At 42.3% G+C, this 17,531-nt stretch overlaps 1 protein-coding gene across 5 annotated transcripts in view; it reads left to right on the top strand.

Moving 5' to 3' along the window:
* Positions 1-17,531, top strand: part of Tgap1l4 (GTPase activating protein testicular GAP1 like 4) — a 123,007-nt gene that overhangs the window by 40,406 nt on the left and 65,070 nt on the right. For all 5 annotated transcript variants that reach the window (XR_010066806.1, XR_010066808.1, XR_010066805.1 and 2 more), the window contains 3 exons: positions 1,852-2,843; positions 3,199-3,269; positions 5,201-5,266. Coding sequence is in view for 1 of the 5 variants with exons in the window: in XM_063288692.1 (XP_063144762.1) it covers positions 2,840-2,843; positions 3,199-3,269; positions 5,201-5,266 (141 nt within the window). In the remaining 4 variants the exon portion in view is untranslated. The remainder of the gene's footprint in view (positions 1-1,851; positions 2,844-3,198; positions 3,270-5,200; positions 5,267-17,531) is intronic.

Here is a 17,531-nt window from a genome sequence, read left to right as displayed (position 1 = left end):
GTGCAATCTTTTAAATGTGCTGTTCATTCTCTTTACTAATGTAATGTTTCCTTGATTTTTGCCTCTATTCATGTAGTTTTGCTTGTTTTTGGCATTCTCGCCTGGCTTCCCGTGAGGGTCATGCTGCTCTGATGAAGCGAATTTGGAATTATTTCCTCCTCTTCAGATCTGCAAAGATTTGAGAAGGATTAGCTTTAACTTTTCTTTGAATTCATTTTTATAGCCTTCTCTTACCTGGATATTTCTTTGTTGGGAGGTTGTTAATTATTCTAATTATCATTCATCCATTTATATTTTGATTTTTCATAATCACCTTAATAGTTTGTGTGCTTCTAGAACTCTACCCATTTCCTCTAGCGTGTCTGATTTGTTGGAATATATTGTCCATTGTAGTTTCCTTTGTACCTATTTAGTATTAGTTGCAATGCCTCCTCTCCCATTCATAATTTTGAGTCATTAGAACAAGTTTTGAATCTTGTTTTCTTTTCTCAAAAAGCCAACTCCAGATTTCCTTTCTTTCCTCTCCTTCCTCTTGTTTTTCCCCGCTTGTTCTGAGGAAAAACCTAGGACCTCTATGTAAATGCATGCTTGCTTCTGAGCTACCCCACCAGCCCACAAGAACCTTAGCTCCATTAAAGCTTCCTGATGGATTTCTTGTCTAGAATTTTTGTCCTCCCTCCTTTCTATACATCCTATTCCTGTGCCACTTCTTCCTCTTCCTCCCTCTTTTGAGACTGAATCTTACTATCTTGGCAAGCAGTCCTGGCTGGATCTCAAATGCTAGGTCCTCCTACCTCAGCTTCCTAGATGCTGGCCGTGCACCAGGTGGTCTGCTCTTTCCAGCTTCGTAACTTTTCCTCTTATGGGCCGTGTTTCTGTAGTTGAATATGTGAACTCTTTACTAAGCATTCAATTCTGAAACACTTCCTTCTGAAAATTTAATGGTTTACTATTTAAGCAAAGAGAACCTATCCATTTGCAGTTAGTTTTATATAAAATGAAACCCATTGCTTTTTGTTTTGGAAGTTTAATTATTCCAGCACCTTTTGCTGAAAAGATTTCTTCCTCCCTTGAGTTGCTTTGCATATGTATAAAAAAATCACTTGAGCAGATCTGAGGTTTTTTGAGCTCTTCATTCTGTTCTGTTGCCTGTATCTATCTGTCTGCCACATCTTTGATAAATGTTAACTATGAAATATTAGGTAGAGTGATTCATCCCACTTTATTCTTTTTAAGGTTTAAAAAAGACAATCTCAGGTTGTGCCTTCCCCAAAAAGTTTAGATCAAATTTGACTATTTCTGGAAAGAAACAATCAGTGGGACTTCTATAGGCTTTCATTTAACATAGATGGTGTGGGAGCTGATGTTGCCAATCTGGTGTGTTTTCTGGTGTGTGTCTTTATTTGGATCCTCTTGGTTTTATACCTTTAGGTGTACTTTATGTTTATAGTAATTTCCCTCACCTCTGCTTTAAATACTTTGCTTTCTGAGACACTGCTGAAATTAGTTTAATAGCATCGATATGAAATAGTGATGACAAGGCAGCGTCCAATCCATCACTTACAAAATGCCATAGTAGTTCTCCTTTACTCTTAACCTGGGCCCCACTGCTCACATTGGAGTGACATGCAGGAAGCAGAGACAGAGACAGGAAGTGGACTAGTAAAACTTACATGTCACCTTCTAGTGACGTATTCCCAACAATTGGCCTGTAGGGTCATTTCACGTTTGACTACAACACCCATTTGTTTGTTGTTCTGTGACGGTGCAAGTGAGTTGTTTGGAAATCCTTTTTGTTTTTTCTTTTCATGTCTTTCTCTTTTTGTTTTTGTTGTTGTTTCTTTAATGCAGGCTTTCTCTTGGCTGTCCTGGAACTCACTCTGTGGACCAGGCTGTTCTGAAGTTCAGAGATCCTCTTGCTCTGTTCCTCGGAGTGCTGTGATTAAAAGAGTGCATCGCCATAGATCACATGAAACTCAAGAAGGATGGCCAAAATGCGGATGCTCCACTCCTTCTTTAAAAGGGGAACAAAAATACCCTTAGGAGGGGGTAGGGAGGCAAAGTTTAGAGCAGAGTCTGAAGGAACAGCCATTCAGAGCCTGCCCCACATGTGGCCCATACATATACAGCCACCAAACTAGATAAGATGGATGAAGCAAAGAAGTGCAGGCTGACAGGAACCAGATATATATTTTTTCCAAAATGTTTTCTGCTGAGTGTTTAGACAATAGCTTTTTAGATCTTTGATTCGCTTTTAGTTGATTTTAATGTACGGTATAGCATGATGGTCAAATTTGCTTCTTTAACCACTTTCAGTTTGTAAAGCAGTTCTCTGTACATCACATAAATGCTAGTTTATAAAACAATTCTCTGCACATTACAGACAACACCAGCTCATTCATCTCTGGGCATCGTAATCTGCTGTTCAGTTCTTACACTAACAGTGGAAGAAACCATAGCTCAAAGGTCTCAGGGATCGTCTAGAATTCCCTACTCCATGTGTGCAGCAGATCTGGGCTCATGTTCTAGCTCTGGTCAAGTGGTGAGATGTGGGTCTCTCGGTCCCCAACCTATGAAGAATGGTTAGAATCCCCCTCACTTAAACCTGTTCTGTCTCTTTGCCATCTTTTTCCGGGTAGTCATGAGGTTGTATAGGAGCTTTAATAAGTACTAACGATGGTCTATTCATGGTGTGACTTCCTTAAACTATGATGTAGGTATACATTTTATTATTATTTCTTTTTTATTGCTGTTTTCCCTCCCACTTTCAGAGAGATGGGACCACATCACCACTACTACAACGAGAAGGCCAGGAACAACTAGAGCACCGTCAAATCCTATGGGTAAGACAAGCTCTCAGAGGAAAAAGGAAGGAAGGATTTTCCACATCAGCTACCTGTTTCAGTGGGTATCCTGGTTTGCATTTCTACAGTGATAATTAAACACTATGATCAAAACCAACATGGAAAAGAAAGGGTTTATTTTATTTGGCTTATGACCACCAGCGTAGGGATGGTACCTTCCACGGTGTGCCATGTCCTTCCCCACTGATCTATCACTGAGAAAATGACTAACAGCCTGAGCTTATGGAGGCCTTTTCTCAAACACGGTTCCCTCCTTGTAGATGGCTCTAGCTCATGCTGACATAAAAACTACCCAGTACAACAGTGATTATCTCTTTTGTTCTGTGGTCCCCAGAACTTGATGGGTTTGACTTGGAAGATGCCTTGTATGATCAGAAAAAAAGCCAAGTACAGGAGAAGGAGGAGGTAAGTTCTAAATGCTCGACATCACAGGCCAGTGCTATAGTTCCTGGTATGGTTTGTCTTATACCTGCAATGGCGTTCTGAGATGCCCAGAGTACTGTAGATCTGGGCCAGATCTGGGCCACATCGAGCTGTAGGAGAACCCCACAACAGTAGTACTGATATATTTTGGTCTTGGGATTCTCCAAATTATTGGGAATCTCAATAACTATTGTCTGTGTGTGTCATATCTATCTCTGTTTATCGTCTATATATTATTTTTTTTAAATCAGTATTGTTCGTATAAAATGATAATACTAAACCAATACATATTAACATAAATAGCACATGGTATGAGTCTGTGTGTCGAGAGAAAAACAATTTTTGTCAGAGAGTGGCATTATTTTATACTTCTTAGAAATATCTAGAATGTCAATCTTGCTAGGAGATACCTGGATTCTCATATTGAGATATGTAGCTTGAAAGCTTTCCTCTGACCTACACACACACATACACACACACACACACACACACACACACACACACACACACACACACACACACACACTTAAATACAATTAAATTCAAAAGGGTATAAAACAGACATATAAATGAATAATACATTTTAAAAAGTGTTTAGTACCTTTCCTCACTTAGTTCTCCTTTCATTACTTTTCTGGTTGCCCTGACCAAGTACCTAGCAAGCGAAGAGAAGAGGAAGGATTCTTTCAGTTTATCATTTTAGAAGCGATGAGGCCCCGATATGACTCTACTGCTTGCGTTGTATCCACACACAGGAAGTGGAGAGACGGAGACAGGAAGTGGGCTAGTAAAACCCAGATGTCACCTTTCAGTGATGTATTTCCAAAAGCAGGCCTCAAGAGTCCCAGCACATGAGCCTATAGGGACATTTCACTTTTGAACTACAACACCCGTTCGATGGACTTGTGCCCATTTGTAGTTTTTTAGCATTGCAGGTTAGTCTTTTGGAAAACCTTGTTCTCTTATGGTTTATAAAACTTCAGTGTAATGCTGTGTGCTATAATAAAAAAATCTAACTTGCTGCTAACACCACCCATACCACTGGAAAAGACTAACAGTAGCTTATAAAGGCTTCGCCTGAAATCTTGTCGACAGGCACCATCAGTGGCTGTCCTGGACTGATGGATTCATTTCATTCAGTTTTAAGAAATGCTTCCCAAATCATCCAATTGGTACGACGTTCATTCTGCCTGGCAAAAGTGGTCTCATGACACAAAGCAGACAAAGCCAAGTAAGAGAAGGAACAGTGACTACAGAGGCTTAGCAAATCACCCCCCTGTCCTCTGGAATACAGCGGGACGGCTTTAAACACACTTTGCACACAGAGCATAGGACATTTAGGAAGATGTGTACTAAATCACTGAACTATGGTTAGTAATGATTCTGCTTCTCGTATTAGTCATCTGTGATTGTGTCGCAGATCATGAGAAAGTTGAGACTTATTTTTGCAGAAAGGCATTAATCTCCTTGGTTCAGTTAAGAAGCAGAATCTTCTATAGAGTCAGAGCCTCAGAGAGCTGCCATCGAGGCAGGGGGTTGGCGTCTCATCTGAACTTAATTATAGGACTGTATTTCTTATCTCTGTGGTCACACAAACACTCAAGATGATTGGCCGTTCTACAGAACATATACATCGGCAGTGAGCTGAGGGGCCGGTTGAAATTTTGCCTACCCCCTTTCTTCCTTGTTCATTTCCCTCAACCTCCTTCCCTTCCTCCTCCTTCTCCCCCTCCCCATCGATCCTTAGTATGAGCACAAGGTGTGGTTCTGAGACCTTACATCTGCTGTGCCACTGAACCACACTCTCAGTTCCATGAAGAACACTCACGTGTCATGGACAACTTTGACTAATCCAAATGTTTGCTGCTGAGATTTTTTTCTTTTGGCCACTGAAATGTGTGGTTTTTCTGTAGGTTGGTCAGAGAAGGATCTCGAAGATATCTTGGGAGGCGGGGGATACAAACCTGAGAAGGATAAAGGTAGGAATGTTGCTTTGTCTGGCAACACATGGATTCTCCTTAAAATGCTAACCATCCGGCCGCCAGGTAAACATGTCACTCTCAGCCTCTGGCAAATCAGGCTTCGACATGTGCACCTGTCATGTGCAGTGGGCTCTCATTCTTGTGGGTGGGGGCTCATTTGTGAGCTATCCTGAGATGCTACCCATTTGCTCTGTTGCTCTTTAAGCCTGAGCTGGTGTCCCCACTACCTAGGTGCACCTCGTAAGCCAGTTTTCCATGCAGTGCGAGGGTTCAAACTTAACATGGCACACATTTTAAAGAAGCCTCTAGCAAATCAGATGTTTACACAATTCCTTTGGATTCCATTTCCCCTTCCCAGGAAGATTCACACTTCCCTCCTATTGGATCCCAGGAAGTGGAAACTCTCCTTGGGGTGTATCATGTGAGCGAAGAAACCATTTTCAATTAAAAAGACAAAAACTTGGGGGAGGGGAAGGGGAGGGAATGGGGCTGATGGACAGGAAGGCTGGAAGGGGAATAACATCTGAAATGTAAGTAAAGAAATATATCTAATAAAAATCAAAAAAAGAAAAATTTAAACAAAAAGCAATTTATAAAAAAAATATCTAATGAAAAATTAAAAAAAAAAAAAGACAAAAAATCCCACATTGTTCCTTGCTGGGTCCGAGCCCCAAGTACTGTTTATCAGCTGATAGAATCCATTCTTACCTTAAAGATCATGGGAGCTTTGCTACTTTGCAACAGAATTTCAAGGTAGCCATCCCTGAGGTTTAACTGTGTTTAAATGTGTAGGAAAATTAAACCACAGGATCAGACTGTCTAGAAGTTTCAATCCAGTCTGACACACAAAACAAAACACAAAACAAAAACAACCAACTGAAAAAAAAAAAGCCCTTAATACTAAAAAAATAATGTAGCACCAGTCAGAGTTTTAAAACAGTTCAGGAAAACTCCTACGGAATCTTCATCCAGCCTCACCCAAGGAGCCTCCATTGTAGAACCATAGAGTTGGTTGTTCTAAATCAGAAGTGGTTATCTGTGCAATAAAGTCACCTATTGACATTTTGGAAATTATGTTAGATCTCATTGTGTGTGTGTGTGTGTGTGTGTGTGTGTGTGTGTGTGTGTGTGCATGTATGTGTGTATGCGTGTGTGTGTATATGTCTGTGTGTGTGTGTCTATGTCTGTGTGTGTGCCTATGTGTGTATGTGTATGTCTGTGTGTCTGTGTGTGTGTGTGCCTGTGTGTATCTATGCGTATGTGTGCCTGTGTGTGTATGTGTGTCTTTGTGTGTGTGTGTGTGTGTGTGTGTGAAATTTTATCACATGTGTAGATTTCAATAGCCCTTAATACAACCAGGGAGAGATTATCATAAAATCTCTTCTGCATGCTGCCCCTTGAACAGTTATGTCCTTCCCAAGCCTCATGTTTGCAGTTTCCACAGCTGTTCATGAGTGAAACATTTCTTCACACATCTGTCAGATGGGATCTTAAGCTTGGATGGGGTGAGGTGTCTGAGTCTTGTGTGGTGAAGTACATTCCTGTTGGAACCCATAGGTGTCATACGCCACAGTTGTGACCTTTCACATAATCACTTTTGACAAGATGTTGGAATGTTGTGGTGTTTGAAACCCTTTGTTTATTATTCCATGTTATGATGGAGAAATTGTAGCAGGGTCGGAAGAATTCAAGCTTTGAGTCCATCAAGACCCCTCTTTCTGAGTCCAGGCTAAAGTTGACCATTTGCATCATTCTTGCAAGCGCTTTGCCTTGCATATGGGAATGGTGTTCTGTTGCTTAAAATGCCCCACAGTCATGTTTGTCCCCAGAAACACCTTTTCAGATGGTGTCATCTCGAGGAAAAAGCCGTAAAAGCCTCTAAGTTAAACTTCGAGGGGTCAGGAGGACATGGAGCATTTAAAGGGTGACAATTGGTATTTCCAGACGGGGAGAGAAGGGCAGGGGTTACCTCTGTAAGCAAGCGTGCACGGGAACGAAAGCCTGAGTGACAGGCCGGGGGCTTCAATTCATTAAATGTACTTGTTTTAGCAAGGAAGAGGTGTCCGGAAATTCTTTAATTGGGCTCACGTTGGAACTCATCTTGTAAAGAATAATTAATTGTTGGCTACAGTTACTCCCTCCGTCACCCATCACTGTAGGTGTTGGAAAAGATCAAAGGGCGATACGGGAACACGGGTGACATTAACAGACACCATCCCTTCCACCATAAAACAAGCTTATGATGGGGAGCAAAGGAGAAGCATCACATAATTTCCATACATTATAAACTCAATTAGCAAACTTCCTCGACTCGAGTCTTTATGACGTAGCTTCAGTCATTCTGGCATGGATTTGTCAAGTAATATATTATCCATTGTGTATTTTTTCCACAGGACAACATTTTTGACACACTGTGAGTGTGTTCTTGAGTCTTCCAGCATTTCTCGAAATGAGTGGCTTGCAAACCCTCTGTTCTTCCTCCTCCTTTAAACTTTTAGGACTCACACTGTTGCCATTTTTTGCAAATGGTCTTGTTCTTTTCGTAGTGTGGATGAGAGAAGGTCCAAAGAGGTTTCTTTGGAGTCATTTCCACAATATTTCTGGCTTTAACGTGGGGAAATACTGTTCTATGATGAGGAGACACATCGGACACCCACAGTCACTCCAACAGATCAGGGAGTGCAGCATGAACATAGGGAAGTTGTTGAGCTGCTTTTCATGTATAACATTGGGTGCTTTGATGTAGATAACAGCGCGTTACCTACAGAGTAGTCTCAGTTTTGTGGTAGGAAATGGATGAACATGGATGTGAGAGATTTTGCAATTGCAGGAATACTATATTCCCTGGTCGTTAGCTCAGATAGTACATTTTGGAGTAATTTTTCTGTTTGATCTTATTTAGCAATTATAAGTTCTTTTGCAGCAATATTTTTCTCTTTTTATTACTTTTTTTAGTAATTATAAGTTTTTTACAGCAATATTTTCCCCGTTTTTATTACTTTTTTCTGTTCTTATTACTTTTTTTCTCAGCAGGGTTTTGTTTTACAGCCCCAGCTTGCCTGGATGTCACGAGCTTTCTGACTTAGCTATCTAGGTTCAAGGGTGGCGCCACCTGACGTAGCTTTATTTATTGACTTTAAAAACATCATACATCTCTTGCTATTTTTTGAGACAATAAAAGCACATTTTAAAAATATTTAAAAGCCCTTGCTGTTTCTTGCTGGAAGCCTGAGACACTCACAACGTCCCCAGAAGTTGTCGACATAATCACATCACCATCCCATGATTCTCTGTGTCCTTGACAACCAGATGTGTCAGGCACTCGCTGGGAGCCACAAGCTAGGTGGCCATCAGAGAGGGGCAGACTCCTGCCTCATGTCCCTGCCTCTCCCAGCAAGTGGCTCCACAGGACTCGAGGCTGACGTGTGTGTGTGTGTGTGTGTGTGTGTGTGTGTGTGTGCGCGCGCGCACATTGTCGTCTTTGTTTCTGAGCTGCTGAAAGTCTGACACTTCTGTTAACAGCAGAGCTTATTCATAATTTCTTACCCATTGTCTTTCCCTATAAGAATAAGAAATAATTAATAATTAATAGTAATATTAATAAAGGAAAGACATTTATTTACCTCCAAGTTCTGGGGAGCCAGGTGACCAAGATGGGTGGCTATATCTGGTGAAAGACTCACTTTGCACCCTAACATGGCAGAAAAACAAAAGGGCAAATGGGCACAGACCCATGAGGCAACACAGCCTGCTCTTGTGGCACCGAATGGAAGCATCACGGTTTTTACTGCAAGTTTCCGTGAGGACAAGATTTATTCAAACCACTGAGCACAACTTGCTCACTGAAATAATTCCTCTTATACTATGGGGTCCATCCAAGTAAAGGTAGTTGCTATAGCGACAATGTCCCTCTAACCTCAATTGGGGAAGCATCATAGTTTTGTAATCTTTGCAAATTCAATCAGAACAGGGCATTTGTCCTGGTCACGGTTTCATGTCTTTGAATATATGTGTTTTTAGAAAGCCAGTATACATCGTGATCTCATGTTCATGCCCTTGTCCCAGTTTCTCCTCATCGTTCTATAACAATTCATATCACCGGGCCCTTTTCCATATATTACCAAACATTTTACTTTGCTATTTGTCAGTGGATGGACTGCCAGACCGAAGGCCGTCATGAGAGAACTGTGCTGCTGTGAACATCTGTATATGGGCGTATAGAAGATTTCACACAGGCATAGTTTTAACTGTCTTGAGTACATGTGGGCATTGGCATCCGCTCAGCATCCGCTAGGGCCTCTGTGCTGGGTCTAGACATGTCTCCGTTTCACTCGTGGGTGCCCCTTTAATACCCGAACAATATATTATATATTGTCTCTTTACTAATCTCGCTGCACTTGCCCAAAACAGAGAACAAAGTCTCTGCTGGGATTTTCTGAGACTTCCTTTGTCAGTGCAATGAATCTGAGTCTTCACCTTAGCCTCAGGCAGACTCTTCAGACGGGCAAAAAGCAGCCACATTCTTCACCAAAACACCACAAAAACAATCTCCAGGCCACACACTGAAATTATTCTCCCTGAAGCCTCCTGGGCCAGGTCTATGAGGTTAAAATCACTCACAGCTACAACGTCTTCCTGCCAGGATGGCTCATTGGGCCCCACTCAAACCATTTCGTGGCTTTCCAAATCCAAAGTCCCAAAATTCACGTTCTTCCAAATAAAAGTATGGTCAGGCTTATCAGTAATACCCAGGCCTTGGTACCAACTTCTGACTTACTTAGGGTTTTACTGCTGCGGACAGACAGCGTGACCGAGGCAGCTCTCACAGAGACAACTTATGACTGGGGCTGGCTTACAGGGTCAGAGGTTCAGTCTGTCATCATCATGGCAGGAGCAGGGCAGCGTCCAGGCAGGATGGTGCAGGAGGAGGTGAGAGTTCTCCATCCTCATCTGAAGGCTGCTAGCAGAGCACTGAGAGACTTACAACCCACACCCACAGGGCCACACCCACTTCAGCAGGGCCACACCCTCTCCAGCAGGGCCAAACCCACTCCAGCCAGGGTCACACCCACTCCAGCCAGGGTCACACCTACTCCAGCAAGGCCACAACCACACCCACTCCAGCAGTGCCACACCACTCCAACAGGGCCACACCCTCTAATGGTGCCACTCCCTGGACTGAGTACAAACAAACCATTAAAGTGGTTGGGTTCAGCCAATAAGGAGAGAAAATGAGTGGAGCTCAGAAGCCAAAGGGGGATGAAGGTTGCGACATCTGAGCCATTGCGATGCTAGAGCCACATAGCTCAGTTTAATTCAGGTTCCTATTTGTCATACAGTACAGATGGGTAAGAGAATTAAAGCTGAGTAGCACTCGTGTGTGTGTGTGTGTGTGTGTGTGTGTGTGTGTGTGTGTATGTGTGCGTGCGCTCGTGTGTGCATGTGTGCACATCTGTGTGTATATGTGTGTGTGCATGTGTGTGTCTATGTGTCTGTGTGTGTGTGTCTGTGTGTGCATGTGTGTGTGAATGTCTGTGTGCATCTGTGTGTGTCTGTGTGTGCATGTCTGTGTGTGTATGTGTGCGTGCGCTCATGTGTGCATGTGTGCACATCTGTGTGTATATGTGTGTGTGCATGTGTGTGTGTCTGTGTGTCTATGTGTCTGTGCGTGTGTGTGTCTGTGTGTGCATGTGTGTGTGAATGTCTGTGTGCATCTATGTGTGCATGTCTGTGTCTGTGTGTGTGCGCTCATGTGTGCATGTGTGCACATCTGTGTATATGTGTGTGCATGTGTGTGTGTCTGTGTGTCTATGTGTCTGTGCATGTGTGTGTCTGTGTGTGCATGTGTGTGTGAATGTCTGTGCATCTGTGTGTGTCTGTGTGTGCATGTCTGTCTGTGCATGTGTGTGTATGTCTGTGTGTGCATGTGTGTGTGTCTGTGTATGCATGTGTATGCATGCGTGTTTGCATCTGCGTCTGTGTGTGCATGTGTGTGTCTGTGTGTGTGCATATGTGTGTGTCTGTGTGTGTTAGTCCTACACTTTTGCCATGTGGTGATAGTGTATCACCATAATCAGACGTTCTGTCACAATGACCTCTGTCCTGTGACCCTTATAAAAGGGGCTGACGTCCTCTGTCCACATTCCCCTGTTTTGCGTCTCTCTGACATTTAAGAACTTGTTAAGTGTGAAAATGTCAGATGTGGTCTCACGTGTTTGCGTTTGTCTGTGCTACAGCTAGTGTTTGGGATAGATGTGGAGAAGATTTGCGGTGACATTGAACCACCTCTTGCTCATCTCTTGGATGAGAACCCTGGCTCCCACCCTTGTGCTCATAAATGCTTTTAGTCTTTGGACCCTGATTAGAGATAGTTTACACCCTAGACAAGAGAGAAAATGAGTTTGAGAAAAACAGTCCTGGACTCTCCACAGATGCTTTGGTGAAAGAAGGAAAATGAGCTTAAGCTTTTCTGGAGCTCTCCTGGGGACAGAAGGAGGTGGGAAACCTCTGGCCTCCTTGCTTTCTCCTTTTGGAGAAGTGCTTATTTCTGGCTCTTGGTCCTTTAAGTACGATATCTGGGAACTTTTGGTGGGACACCATCTAGCTCCTTCCTTCTATGTCTATTGTCTGTCCTTGGTGCTCCAAGCTGTCCATGTATGTTAGTTTATGGCTGGGTTTTGCTTCTAGTTGCTTGAATGTTTTGTCTTTCATGTTTAAAAGAAAAAATGGTTAAAACTTTAAATGCTGGTTGATTCCTCCCTTGATTTAGTTTTAAGTCCTTTCAAGAAAGGAACAAATAAATAAAAAGCAGTTTCAATTGACCTTTAGAGACTTGCATCATAGATAACTGGTTATCTCTGGTGTCAACAGTCATGCATGTCTCTGACTGACTGGATCTGGCATCAATGGAGGAATGTAGCTAGGAGCCTAGGTCTGTCCACTGGGGAAGCTCCCCAGGGGGCTGGCTAAATGTTTACACTAGCTGATCTTAAAGGTGCCAGCAGCTTCAAAGCTTCTATGGTAATGGAGCTGTTAGCTGTTTCTCTTAGAGAAATCTTTGACTGTGATTATTGGATTCAACAGGTAACAAAGTGCTTCTTTTAAAATGACAGCTAGAAAAAGTAAAAATGGTGTTTGATCTAAATACTAAAGATATGTGTTGTCACTTCATTTTTTTCTGTTTGGTTTTAAATGTATAATGCGCTCTACATGTCTTGGCTATAGGGTGACTGGCTTTTAAGTTATTGGGTATGGTTAAAAATTTGTAACATTGGTAACAGAAAGTTGGCTTAAAACTGGAGTCATTCTAGACAACATGTGGCATGAGCCAACGCAGGGAAACAGGTCTAGATTGGGATAATATTTTAATATAACTCTTATCATGGAAACCAGACTTATAAAAGAATTTAGGGCAATGTCTCTTTGGTGAGGTATTAGAGCCTGCACCATCGTTCGTTCATATGCAAGACTTGGCAGTCATACTTTATAGCAGGAGGAATGGACTTGGAGTTTTGGAGAGACTGGATTTTAGAGAATAGATTGTTTGCTGGAGGGTGAGTTTTGCTTTCCAAAGTTATGGCTGTGCTCTTGTGTTACAAGGGAAACTTAAAGATTGTGGTTAATGATTGCCAGTGACTACAGTTTGCAGTTCGATCACAGAGAGACGCAGGATTCTAACTCACACATATTTGTAATTAAGGAAAAATCAAATATGTGGAGATTGTTACGAAGGGTTGATGAGGCTATGGAACTTATAAGAGCATTACAGCCTGGTTGCTTACTCCAACTGCTATTTCAAGAAATACATATAGAATTATTATAGGTTTAAGAGATTGTTTTTATGCTGTTTCTTTGCACTCTGGGGTTGTTATGAAATATTTCATTTCTTGTGTTTTCTTGGGTGTTGTTTGCCTTGAACATACATTTGTGTGCCTTTTTGAAAGAAAAATGTATTCATTTTTATTTATTTTGATGAATTTATTTGGCTGACTTTTGTCTGTGGTCCCTCTGCACGCAGTTCCCTCAGTGGCCAGCAGATGGCACTAGATACCCTGTTACAGATGATGGTTAAGCACACGCTAGGATCTGAGTGAGCAGCAGATTTTGCATTGGGTTCTGTTGTTTATGACCTGGAGTTTGCCTCTCTCCTATGTTTATCTGTCATTCATGTCTCTGACTGGATCTAGCCTCCCTGGAGAGCTCTGTGAGCTGGGTGACAGCTGGTCTCCTGGGAGTCAGGTAGTACTGTCTCTGTTTAGTGTGGGCCTCCTGTGTCTCTGGTTAGAGCAGGCCTCCAGGGTCCCTGGAGTACAAATCCACAGGCCTCAGAGAATTTTGAGAGAGTCTGTACTATTATTTTCTATCTTCCCTTCACATTTCCTACATCTTTAATGGAGTACAGAGTTGGCAACTATGAATTATATTTCCTTGGTGTCTCTCAAACCAAGAGTTTGCATGTGACTAAGTTCTAGCCAGAAACATATGACCAGAGTCCTTAGGCAAAATGTCTGCCATTTTCTTCTTTATGTTTACCCTCCCTAGTATTGAGGGTCAAATTCCTATATTCTTTTTTTTTTTTCCAGAGCTGGGGACCCCAGGGCCTTGCGCTCGCTAGGCAAGCACTCTACTGCTGAGCTAAATCCCCAAAGATAGTTCTTAAAGATAGTTGCTTTATTCAATATCAAGAATGTATGTGTAAAGTGTCAACATCTGGTGTTGGGAATTGTCTTATTTTGTCCCCCAAAAAGCCTCACTTCTAGACCTGAGTGTCCTGAGGGTTTCAACTGATAATAAAGAGTTGCCATAGCCAATGGCTGAGCAGAAAGACAGAAGGACAGGTCAAAGGATTGGGAGAGAGGAGAGGATGAAGAGAGTCACCATGATCCAGAGTTAGAAGGATCAGATTTAAGAGCTACAGGAGAGAAAGCAGCCTATGATGTAGGTAGAAGGGAATAGGACCCTATTGGGGGAGTGGGGTGTTTCCCAGAAGGTAACAGGGCAGCAAAGATAAAACATAGATTTAAAAGGTGTTAAACCTGGGATGTTGGGTGGAAGGGAGATGTATGGTAGCTGTCAGGAGAATTAGAAATGTGTCTTTCATTCTCGAAACCGGAGAACTCTTGGGCAGGTGCCATGACTGTACTAAGGAGCCAAAGTTGTTTAATTAATTCACTGCTACAGTCTGGTACATTGAGGTCCCAAGTGAGGGTCGCATTAACCTGGACAAGGGTTACACAGCCCAGTCAGCCAATGCACAGTTTATTCAGTTTCAACTTCTTTTAAAGGCAAAGCAGGATAAAAGTTTCCCACCATTTCTAGTTCTCACCAGCTGCTATTTGTCTAGCAATAGCACATCTTGGATGAAAGTGACCCAAACCTCCTTGCAGACTGAGAAATCTGTCAGCGGTCCAACTCTTAGACGTGTTAGAGGTGCTGCTGTCTAGTTAAGCTATAAACAAAGTTACTTTCTCATGAGAAAATGACCATGAAGTCCACGTCCTCAGGTTCGCAGCTTATTTGGGAGACAGAGCACCAGGATCCTCTGCTTGAGGAAGTTGCCTCCTCTGTATCTCAGTGTGCTGAGAGTGACCGAACCACCCTAGGGTGCCCTGCAGCTGGCAAGCTAGGAGCAGTCACCTCATGACATTTCTCTAAATTAAAGAAAAATAGTGTCAACTCTAATCCCTAGAGAATGGCTAAGCAGACAGAGGGACCTGTGGCCCTGAATAGCCAGAGAAATGCTGCCCTCTGTGGATTGGCTGCCTACCTTTGGGCTATCACAGGCAAGGGAAAACTCTCAATATTTGCACCAGATCCAATAGTTTGGCCTGTGCCCTAATTAAGTTAAAACACTTAATAATTTTAGTATTAATATTTTATTCCACATTTCAGCTACATAATTCAGTCTGTGCCTAAAATGGGAAAAATGAAAGGAAGTAAATTCTTAGTAATCTCAGATGTAAGAATCAGGGACTTTAGAGAATTATACAGCCTTTGTTGTATAATTAAACCTTCAAGAAGTTCCGCCTAAGCCTTGAGTGTGACCAAGCAAGACTGAGCCAGAAAGCAACATTCTGGTTCACTTTTATACTAGACTCAAAGATAATCATATACATACACACATCAATCACATACACATAATACATACACACATCAATCACAGACATTTTTTTTGTCCTCTCCTGCTTACATGGAAAGCAATGGAGCCAGAAACTCAGATGATAAACTTCAGTCCAAACACAAGAAGCCAATTAAAATAACAACAACAATAGAGAAACCTGGTTTGATGGCACACACTTTTGCTGGGGGGACAGAGACTCCATATCTTTCCTACCCAGCTAGCCAGGCTGGGTATTAAGACAGATTAATATTCCTAGTCAAATGAAAACTCCCATTTTATAAAAACTGGTGGATGGCACCTGAAGAGTAAACCTCAAGGTTGTCCTCTGGCCTGCACACATGCAAGCTCACATATGCACAGCCACAGGACCACACGAGCCTGTAAAAAGTTTTTCATGAGCCAGGAAGATAGCTCAATGGGTAAAGGTTCTTGTGTGGCCAAGCCTGACATAATCAGTTCAATACCTGGGACCTACACAGAAACCTGACTCCTACCAGATGGCCCTGACCTCCATGCTTTGAGGTTTGGTCTGTTGCTCTGTATTGTAATGCTAACTGCAGGCCTCCATGGCCTGATTGTCCCACAGACAAGAGAGTCCACATGTAGACCCAAATGATACTATGTAAACTTGTGTCCCCAAATTATTTCTGATAGATGAATAAGGATTCCAACAGTCAACAGCTGGGCACAGGCAGGGTTTAGCATCCCAGGACTTCAGGCATCCAAGAAGAACCATGAGTAATAAAGAAGGTGAAGGGAGGAGGAAGCTGCCATGGGTCAGGTGGGTTGGCTAATTGGAGTTAAGAGCAGCCCAGATGAAACACAGCAAATTATATAGTGGGATCATTAGCAGGGAAACAGACATAACAGCCAGAGGATCCATATCTGCCCAGCTCCTGTGCTGATTAAGCCTTAATGTGAATATAAAGCTTGTGGGTGTCTTTTATCTGGGAACTAAGTGGTCAGAGGCAGGGGAGAAAACCTGGGTTGGGATTAAATAATTTCTATAACATCTACACTCACAACTCCTGCCCCTCTACACACACACAAAAAAAATAAATGTAATTTTAAAAAGGGGGATAAGGATATGTACAACAATGCCAAGCAACCAAAGCTTCCAGGGACGAAGCCACTACCTAAAGACTATACATGGACTGACCCTGGACTCTGACCTCATAGGTAGCAATGAATATCCTAGTAAGAGCACCAGTGGAAGGGGAAGCCCTGGGTCCTGCTAAGACTGAACCCCCAGTGAACTAGACTGTTTGGGGGAGTGCGGCAATGGGGGGAGGGTTGGGAGGGGAACACCCATAAGGAAGGGGAGGGAGGAGGGGGATGTTTGCCCGGAAACCAAAGAATTATTATTAAGTATTAAATAAATAAAAAAAACTGAAAAAAAATAAATGAAAAGGGAAAAACAGCGATGTATTAAAAGCACTATGATAACTAAATAATATTTTGAGCGAAAAAAAAAAAAGGAGGGGGATAAGGAACTTGTCATCAACCACGGGGATCCAAGTTCTATCACTAAAACCCATGTGGTAGGAGGATGACCTCCTCACTCATTGTCCTCTGACCTCCATATATGCACACTAACACATATGTGCATATGCACACAGAATATGATAATGTATCAATTAACGGATTAATAAATTAATTAAAAGTTTCTCAAATCATCTGTTCTTGGCCCCCATTCACTTCTGTCTTTGGTTTACACAGGTTACTTCCCCACATCTGCCTCTCCTTCTCGCATGCCTTTCATGCTTGCATGTGTGTTTCTCCTCTCTTAGTGTCCATGTTTACATCTATATTCACTGGTTTATAAACTACAGATCTGGTGGCTAGAACTTGCTGTGCGATCATAAGACTTGGAGTCCAAATCCCATCATCGTGCAAACACCAGCCACTACATCTGCCAGGAATCAGACAACATCCTCTTGGGCAGAAATAATGAAATACTGCCAGTAATTTGGAGGAACACACACTTACAAATATATGGCAAAAATGTAAAATTTGTCCTTTTAAAATGTAGCTCACAAAAGTGTTAGGACCTGGGTTATGAATCAAAGGAAAGTAAAAATCGTGGTTCCTTTTATACCATGTGACCCAACCAAGTACTGTTATCTCTACAAACCTGTTCCT

Source organism: Rattus norvegicus, chromosome 5 (genome assembly GCF_036323735.1).
Source record: "Rattus norvegicus strain BN/NHsdMcwi chromosome 5, GRCr8, whole genome shotgun sequence".
Classification (NCBI taxonomy): Eukaryota; Metazoa; Chordata; class Mammalia; order Rodentia; family Muridae; genus Rattus; species Rattus norvegicus.
This window is presented reverse-complemented; position numbering and strand designations above follow the sequence as displayed.